The sequence below is a fragment of the Galeopterus variegatus genome, unplaced genomic scaffold (assembly GCF_000696425.1).
Source record: "Galeopterus variegatus unplaced genomic scaffold, G_variegatus-3.0.2 Scaffold3786, whole genome shotgun sequence".
NCBI classification, from domain to species: Eukaryota; Metazoa; Chordata; class Mammalia; order Dermoptera; family Cynocephalidae; genus Galeopterus; species Galeopterus variegatus.
This window is the reverse complement of record NW_007729897.1, coordinates 67,359-77,358: the sequence shown is the minus strand read 5'-3', so window position 1 is coordinate 77,358 and position 10,000 is coordinate 67,359. Positions and strand designations below refer to the sequence as shown.

The 10,000-nt window shown below is 35.9% G+C and overlaps 1 protein-coding gene and 1 pseudogene across 1 annotated transcript in view; one reads left to right on the top strand and one right to left on the bottom strand.

The window, feature by feature from the left end:
- VAMP4 (vesicle-associated membrane protein 4) overlaps positions 1-10,000 on the top strand; it is a 37,416-nt gene that overhangs the window by 19,258 nt on the left and 8,158 nt on the right. The window contains exons 5-6 of the mRNA XM_008585982.1: positions 8,184-8,284; positions 9,361-9,440. Coding sequence (XP_008584204.1) covers positions 8,184-8,284; positions 9,361-9,440 — 181 coding nt within the window. The remainder of the gene's footprint in view (positions 1-8,183; positions 8,285-9,360; positions 9,441-10,000) is intronic.
- On the bottom strand, positions 729-968 carry LOC103601547 (annotated as a pseudogene).

Sequence of the window (10,000 nt, the reverse complement as noted above, 5' to 3'; positions counted from 1 at the left end):
CGCAGTGTGTTTTCGTGAATAAAGTTTTATTGGAACACAGCCCTGCCTGTTTGTTTTCATGTTCTCTGTAGCTGCTTTTGAGCTACAATGGCAGAGTTGAGTAGTTGTGACAGAAACTTTTAGAGGCCCACAAAATCTAAAATATCTGCTATGTATATGGTCCTTTACAGAAAAAAATTGTTGATCTCTGATGCAGACTAAATATAACTATTGGGTTATAAAAACCTAATTCTTTTTATTTTCGCAAAACTATCTCTGAATTATATTTAAGGAAATGCAGGGATGTTGGTTTTTCTTATGTCAAATCCATTTATTTAGCATAATCAGAAAGTCCATTTTGGTTTTAAATCAATTTCAAGATGATAATAAAAGTAATGTAATACATTTAATTTTTTAATATCCAGTATCTTTTTTTATCTGCTTCCACAATCTTTTCTATAATTGTTATTATCCTAATCCATATATTTATCTAAGCTTTATGGCTAATTTTCAGTTAAAAACATTTGCTGTATATATTATTTGATGATAGATGATGAGTAGATACTATTTTGTAGTGAACATATTTTGTGAATGTTTTCTCTTTTTAAATTTTTTTTAAGTGAATGACAATTTTATTGTCAAACTTATAATACAGAGGTAGTGTGTGAAGTAATTTCAGATGACAGATTTAGTTGCTTTCCTTACAGCTAAAAGCTACAAATACCAGTTTAAACTTTAATGCAGAATATCTACATGTGAAGCTTTAGTCTCAGGTCTGGAGCAGCTGCAAAATGGAAGCTACCACTCCAATGTAGTCCTTGGATATCAGTATATTCCCCTTCACCTTCCACCCTAATTTCATTGAAATTTCCAGTTTATTTTGCTCCAGTTGGGAATGTATAAGTCCCCAATCCATGAAATGTATTGTCCTTAAATTGTCCTTCATATACTGCTCCCGAAAAATGTTCAAGTTTTCCAAAACCATTCATCTTGTCATCTTTCCAGCTTCCTGTGTAGACAATCCCATTAGGAGTGGTGTGAGCACCTATTCCATTGCTCTCAAAGATTCCAGAAGATGTTCTTGTACAATCACCATCATACTTGTCTCCATTTGGAAATATAAATCTTATCTTATACACTTCTGAAGTTTGCGATTCCCTCTGGGTCACCTGCTCTGCGGCCTGGAGAGAATGAGGTGCCTAGTACAGCGCCAAGCGCAGCCTGTGAATGTTTTCTATTGCTGCGGAGCAGATTACCATAAATTTAGCCCCATAAAACAACCAACACACTTTATTATCTCACAGTTTCCGTGCATCAGAAGTTCAGGCACTGCTAAGGTGGATCTTCTGTACAAGGTCTCACATGCCTGTAATCAGTGTGTCGCCAGGGCTGCAGTCTCACTTGAGGCTCATGACCAAGCTTAGGTGCTTGTTGACAGAATTCATTTCTTTGCAGCTGTAGAACTCATGGTGCTTGCTCCTTCAAGGCCAGAGAAAGTGAAACTATACTGCATCAAGTCTCAGATTTGGCCAGTAAAGATACAAGCCACTGTTAGATTCAGATAGTTTATTACTTACATAATAAAAGGAAGAGTAGCCAAAAGTGTCTGCTCTCTGGGTCATTGTCTCACACACTGAAAATAATGATAACAAAACAAAAAGGGCTGGTAGCTGCATTATGAGTTGTGGGATACCCTATTACAAAGAAGCCATTTCTAGTCTGCAGCAAAGTGTTTTTATGTTAAATGATTTTGCCCAACTGTAGGCTAATATAAGTGTTCTGAGCATGTTTAAGCCATGATGTTTTGTAGGTTAAGTTTATTAAATGCATTTTGGGGGGGTGAGTTGGCTGGCATGGAGATCCAAACACTTGACCTTGGTGTTATCAGCACCATGCTCTCCCAAGTGAGCTAACTGACCATCCCCCTAGGTGTTTTTTATAGTCCACAGATATAACCTATAGAAAACTCATATCTCATCATAACCTGGAACGTGATAAGAAACGGTCTTATTACATTCTCCTAAGGGAGATAGGGAGGTGAGTAGGAGATGGCCTCAAATCTCATTAATGAGATGGCCACTAACTCTCTCGGGTTCCAGGGGGATTACAAGGCATTCTGCCAAGACTGTGATTAGCTGTGGATCAAGCCTGTGTGCATATATGGATGCCTGCAAGGGCGTCAGTGCATAAAGGTTGATGCATTACCCTGCACTGAGCACAGTGAATTCTTTATTCCCCAGCATTGTTCTCTTATACATAATCTGCCACTGGAGAAGATGACTCTACTGATGATGCACCTGTTTTTTGTCCTGCCAGTATTCTTTGTTTCCTGTCATATCCTCTGCAGAGTGAACTTAGTACTGAGTATGGCCTGTTGGGTCTTTTGTACATGATTTTCTGAACCCCAGAACTACTGCCAGTTGTACTAAATAAGCATTGAAGAACGTATGCCTATGTTAGTAAGTGCCAACAGACACATGAACATGTATATGTACATACTAAACTACCACAATAACTTTGGTGATCACAGAATTTTAGAACAGTAAAGGATTGTTGAGTATGATGGTTCTTACTCTAGAGCTGAAGTTTGCCAGATATAGTTAGAAGAATGTCAGTCATCAAATACAGAAATTAAACCTTGATGGCCCAACCTCATGAATGCTTGTCTAACCATGGCATGACTCACCAGTGAGTCCAAGATGGCAGAACACAACTTGCCACACAACTTGCCCAAGGACAAATCCTTGGCATTAGTATAGTACTCAAAATTGCTAGCACTGATCAGTTTCCTTAGTTAAGATATGTTATCACCACTTAATTTATAACATTTCCATACAGAGTATTTCTTGACTGCTTAGATCAGCAACTTTGTTGCATTGTTTGGATTTGATTGTCCAGTAATTATTGTTGATTACAGTTTAATCCCCCCAAAATACCCAACATTACTTTTTAGGAAGGTTTTTTGGGGAAAGATTTTAAAGATTTGTATGCCTATATAAAATTTGTAACACTCTTTGGAATGTTTCCTTTGCTTTTAAATTAATTAATAGCATGATAAATGGTACTGAAAAATTGTAGACATTCTCTGTCAAGGGTAGGAAATCTCCTAACTATATAAAATTTGTAACACTCTTTGGAATGTTTCCTTTGCTTTTAAATTAATTAATAGCATTATAAATGGTACTGAAAAAGTGTAGACATTCTCTGTCAAGGGTAGGAAATCTCCTAGTTATAGCCTAAGTCCAGCTAGCTTAATTTTTTAAGTTCCCTATGGACTGTTCCTGATGTAACAGTAATATATATGCAGTTGCAGAAACACAACATAACTTTAAAACTTCTTTTGTCAGCACTACCTTAAAAAGCCACAAGATGGGGATATTAACTATGAAAACAAATATTTCCTTTATTAAAATAAGGGATGAGTGTTTTTGTTTTGCAAAGTATGATTTTTTTTCTTTATTTTAGTGGGAGAGCACTGACATTTATCAAGCACATTCTAAGCATTAGGCACTGTACTAAGTGTTTGAAAAATACTATCATTTAACTCCCACAGAGAGACAGAGATTATCATCTTCATTTTAAAGGTGAGAAAATATGAAGCTAAAAGAGGCTTGCAAAGTGACCTACAAAGTTGCGTACATAGTAAGTTATAAAGTTGGATTGCAAACTCAGGACTGTCTGCATACAGAACCCAGGATCTCTACACTACAGCATGCGTCTTCCCTGTTGATTATTAGAATAGAGGCATTTCAGAAATACGAGTGCTGCCAGACTGTAGGGAGAATTTAAAACAATATTGAAAATGTCCTTTTCTTTCTGCATGTCCTTATCTTTTCCTGGTTATGTTCTTCCTCAGGTCCTTTTTTCTACACTATGACCCTTCTTTAATTCATCCTCCTTCACAGACTTGATTTCCTTTGAGTTTTTAGTATTCTACTTCAGTTAATGGCCATTATCCACCACCACTCAGTTGCTCAAATTATAAATCTAGGAGTACTCTACCCTTTTCTCTCTCCAGTTCCTTCACCCACATCCAGTTAATTACTTAATTCTTGAAATATCCCTCTTCTTACATATATTCCCTCAGCCTAGAACTTTTCCACCATCTACTGCCTTCTTTTTTCTGCTCAATTCACTCTTGACCCCCTCAAAACTTAGCACCAGGGTCTTGATGGCATGTCCGATCCAGGCTGAATTCATCTAGGTTACACGACTGATGCCGTGAGCTTCCTTCCATTATAGCACTTAGCACACGGTTATATAATCATGGATACCAATTTTCCCCACTGGACTGTAATCTTTCTAAATGTCAGGCTCATAACCTTCACACTGATATCCTTGATGAATAGCATAATGAGGTAATAACTTCTTAATATTTTTTGAATGAATGAAATATTTAATGCAGATTAGAAAATATTTGAATGCTTACTTTGTACCAGGCACATTTCACATGACCTGGGAAATAAAAAGATAGTTGAGACAGTGTCTGCTTTTAAGGCATTTACAGTGTAGTAATGGAGGTGAGAGCAATGTAAAATACAAATAGAAATCAAAGGATTGTGGGCCGGCCCGTGGCTCACTCGGTAGAGTGCGATGCTGATAACATCAAGGCCACGGGTTCGGATCCTATATAGGGATGGCCGGTTTGCTCACTGGCTGGGCGTGGTGCTGACAACACCAAGCCAAGGGTTGAGATCCCCTTACCGGTCATCTTTAAAAAAAAAAAAGAAATCAAAGGATTGTAACTACTATGAAAATGTAAGAGATCATGGAAAAATACGTTATACTTGTTTTATTTAAAAAATTACTATTCATAGTAAAGTAAATAAGTAGATCACTTTCTTTTTCTAATACAAAAGTTGTGTTCTGAGCATGGAAACATCTTGAAATATGGAAACATGATCATAAGATTTTCCATCATTGAGTAAGGGTTACATAGTAGCTAGATTAAGAGTGTTACACCAGTGGATAGTTATGTGTGAAGGAGAAAGCAACAATAATTTATTAGTTAATTCATTATTAGTAGAAAAATTTAAACGTTGGGGGGTTTTCATTAGCAATAGGGATTTCTTATATGTATGCCATGTTGTTGAGGTAATACCCGTAGGGTTATGATAATCTAGTAAGAATTCATCGAATTTTATGGGTTCCGCTCCAATTAACCTGCCTCTCTCCATGGAGTCTTTTGCTTATAGAGATTCTGGGACCATAACTATTTCTTCAGCTTTTTGTTTTTATTTTAAAATCATGCATAGTGTAGGTATATTAATATCAATATTAGCTATAATCTGATCATGTGTAGGAGCTGTTGTCCTTTCCTGTCCTGCCATCTGCCTTACTTTAAGCTATTATCATTGCTCGCATATGATGAAAAATAACTGCCCGGGAGTTTTGAGACTGGACTTTGAACAATACCTATGCTTCTGTTTTATGGTTAAATGGAGGGCTCTACACTCACTGCTTTATATCTTTTTCTCAAGTAGCTGTGTATACTTTGCAGGATATATACCGAAATTGTTCACAGCAAATATTTATCAAATGTCTACTGTGCCCCAAGTGAACAGAATCATTAAGGTCCCTGCATTTGTCTGCTTCTACTGGGGAAAAGCAGAAATAAGCATGTAAATAGGTACTTTCACTTAGTGTTAAATGCTGTAAATAAAATAGAGTAATGAGATAGGCCAGGCTGTTTCATAGTTCTAAAGAGTAATAAATATAATGCATTCATTGTACATTTGAACATAAATTCCATGAGGGCTGGAATTATTATCTGTTTTGTTCATTGTTATTTTTCCAGTGCCTAAAACAGTTAAATAGTAGGTGCTTGTTAGGTATTTGTTGGATAAATTGATTAGTTGTATTTGTATTTATTCTATGGCTTTTATATAGGATGATCATCCTAAGCTCTCTGCTTTGGTGATTAGGAGTTGCAGTAAGACATCTTAGGGATTCAGGGGCTCTTTCAGATCTGTTTGGGCAGAAGACAATTCTGCATGTCCCAATTTGGTTGAGCTTCAGTCTTAATATCCATCGGTGGAATAATGTGTGGAAAGCACAGAACTCTGGGAAGCTGTGTTGAATCCTGAAGTCTGTGTGTGGATAATCAATCAGTGGGTGCACATTTTTTTTTTTTCCAGCATGAGAGAGGTTACTGTCATCAAGCATAGTAATTGCTACTTGAATCTGAGAGTACTTCTTTTGAATCCAACTATGCCTAAATGGGCCTTCATTTTGTTTTTAAAGCAAACTTTTTGAAGAAATAGCTCAGTGATAGAGAAAGGATAGAGCTCTTTTTCAAAATTAGACCCCCAGTGCAGGCAAGAAGCAGAGCACTCCTGGGATCCTAAGGCAGGAGCCAGGGCCAGCACCCTCCCCCTGGTTGTAGTCAAGAAACAGAGCAGGCCCGGGTCCTTAGGCAGGAGCCGAGGGCAGCATCCCCTGCAGGGAAACAGGCAAGGAGCATGCCAAAAACACTACTTCCTCGCGGGTGGCCCACCACAGCTACCACCATAGCCATGGCTGCCACAGAAGCAGCTCGACACCACAGTGGTAGCTGTGGCTACTGTGCAGGTGCCTGCCAGACACCCGACTGCAGTGACACAGGAAAGTCACCAGCAGAGACAGGAAAAAGAAGAGGATGTCTCTCTCCTCAAAGGCCACTCCAGCATAATAGAAGAAGCAACTGCTCTACCCATGCCTCTGCTTTATTTCTGATTTTAGTAATTTCTGTCTTTTTTTTCTTGGCCAGTCTAGGTAAAGTCTTGCAAATTTTGTTGATCTTTTTGAAGAATCAGAAAAAGACTATTAGGCAGTCTACAAAGCATCACTGATGTAAATAGTTTAATCAAACATTAGCTTTATGTAATTCTTTTAGGTTATAATAATCTTTATATGCATTGTGTAACTTGTTAAATATGTAGCTATCATTCATTTTCTTTGACAGACTTTGTTATGGGAGATTGAAAGCAAGCTCAAAACTCATTTCCCAAAAAGTAAATAAATATTTTTTAAAAAAAGGGTACATGTGACCATGTCTCACCCCTGACTCACTGGGTTAGTTTGGGGATAACATAGAGTAGAGGGTAGAGACAAGACGTGTATTATGAAATTTTTAAAAAGTAACCTAGCTGATAACTGACAAACTTTTTTCTTCATCAACTAGAAACACAATTGAGTATCCTGATTTATCTAAATATATATATTTAATATCTATGTAGTTGTTAGTAATCCAATGTGCTTTAAACATTTTTTGAGTTATAGGAACCATGAGTTCACTTTATTCCTTTAAGTATTTCATTGTTGTGATTTATTCATAAAGTAATTTAATTTTTTTGTCTTTTGGTTAGAGCAGTAAAGGAAAACTAGACACTTGAGATAATTAATCATTTCAGTATTTGTGTACTCTGTAGGTGTAACTCCTGAGTAAAAGTAGGTAGTTGAGGACCAATTATTAAATTTTTAAGTTTAGGTTAAATCTTCATTGAGTAGTCTGAAATTTGGTTAGAACAGGCCCCCATCACCTTATATAAAGGAGTAAAGCATATTTTTATCTTGAAGGACAGCAAAACAGTTTTCTTTTTTGCTTCCCGGTGGGTACTTTAGAACATTCCCAGGTATTCCCAGTTGTCTTAAACTCTGTTCATGTTTAAAAGTGATGAACAGTGAAGAGTTATGCCTATTAAGTGTCATTCTCTCCTAGATATGCTTTACATCTCCCGTTTGGAAACTAGATGTTTTTCATAAACTTCTAACATACTTGGTCAAACTCCTTTGTTGGCCTTCGTATGTAAATAGCCTTTGTATGTGAAATATATAGCAAAAAAGTAGGTTATGGTTGTGTCTGTGTGCTGCCTTAACAGTATATTGAAAAGAAAATGAAACATTATTTAGTCAAACTGTTGGACTAAATTCCACAGTTTCGTAGCATTTTGTCAGCACATTTAATTTGCTTATGGGTTGTATTACTAGCCAGAAGCAGGACTAAAAATAAACTATCTCTAAGTTAAATATTACTTTAATTTATATCACACTGTCTTTAATTACCTGAGTACTCAAGCCCACAGATGGAACATTGCTACAAAGCCTTAAATTTTATAGTTAAATAGTTCTCTGAGAATCTGCTGTTCTTTGTCATGTCTAATAAAAGTTTCAAAAATTGTAAACATTCTCAAAAGAAGAAAAATTTTTATCTTTTTTTAAACTAGTGTTCAGAATCAGGTGGATGAAGTTATTGATGTCATGCAAGAAAATATTACAAAGGTAATTGAAAGAGGGGAGAGACTAGATGAACTACAGGACAAATCAGGTACAGATACTTCATATGTTTTTTGATATTATTAATGTATGTTTTTCTACTTTATGTCTTCTCTTACTTGTCTAGCCAATGTTTAGGAATCTTGGCTTAGGAAATTGGCATTTAGTTCTTAAGTTTATGCTTTTAGTGGTTTAATTTTAGCTCTCTTTACTTTGAATCATCTTATTGTATTATTTCTTTAATCAGTTGAAAATGGAAAATTTAAAAATTCATTCTTAAAGAGTTAAGAGTAGAGCTATTTTTCTTTTGCCCTATTGTATTGGTGTGCTTTGTATTTCTCATGATCTCATGGTGTAAAGAGATCATTTTTTTCCAACCATTATTTTCAACTTATATGACATTTTTATTTTATGCTTTCTCTGGTAACTTAATAACCTTTCTTAATTGACAGATGTTAGTCTCTGTACCTCTACCAGTTCCTGGCACATATTAGGCACTCAAATATTGTTTGAATGATGAATGGATGAATATCTGGATGATTTATGCTTTCTCTGGTAACTTAGCAACCTTTCTTTACTGACAGATGTCAGTCTTTGTACCTATAACAGTTTCTGGCACATATTAGGTACTCAAATATTGTTTGAATGGTGAATGGCTGAAAACCTGATTAATCTTTGACACACTTGCATAACCAAAAACTTTCTTACTCAGTTTTAAAATTCATATTGTTTTACTTCAAAATCAGTCACTTTTGGTATCTTCTAAGAATCTAACCTTCTCCACATGTAATTTTTTTTCTAAAGATGTGCCAAGTATTTGAATTTTTAAAGAGTATTTTCCTTATATGCTTATTTGTAAGCATTGAGGCCCTGGGAAGACTCCTCTTAATCTTATAGTAAGAATGGATTGGGCAAATTGATCTGTAGCTGTTTTATGCTTTGTGTTTTTGGTTTTTTTTTTTTAAATGCCAGAGTTTGTGGGTGGAGGTAAGGGAGGAGGTTGTTTTCGTGCTTAAAAGGGAATAAATTTGCAGAAGTAGAAATTAATATTTTCTTGTCTTTGTGTGACTAGATAAAAGAATCCTGTTATGTCGTTTAATCCTTCTCTCCATCCTCTATGTGATATAGAAAGCTTATCGGATAATGCAACTGCTTTTAGCAACAGATCCAAACAACTTCGAAGACAAATGTGGTGGCGTGGATGCAAAGTAAGTAAATCAGAAGATATTGGATAGATTGGTCAGCATCTCAAATGATATTCAAAGACAGGAAGAAAAAAGGGCCTGTAGAGTATAAGCTCTGAGAGAACAGGGACTATAACTATCTTGCTTATTATTATATCTTCTGAACCTGGGACATGGTAGGAACTCAGTAAATATTTGTTGAATTAAATAATTACTTTTGGGACAAGAATAACTAAAGCAATCAAGCAATGCCTAAAAGGATGTCTTATAGATTTCTTCATAAAAGTAATACACATTTTATTAATAATTTAGCCACCTCTAGACTTAACTTGTAACAAATATGCATTTTTAAGTAATTTATCATCAGTATTTTTTTTTGGAGCAACCTCTAGTATTATATAGAGATATTTTTAAAAGTGGAAACTAGAGAATAATATGATTTTCTGTTGAAAGAGAAAAAATAAAAGCAGTTTATATGTCAGAATCTGTTATGGCAAATGGCATTAAGAAAAAAAAAAATTCTGGGCCGGCCCAGTGGCGCACTGGATAGTGCACCGCTTGGGAAGCGTGGTGGCGCTCCCGCC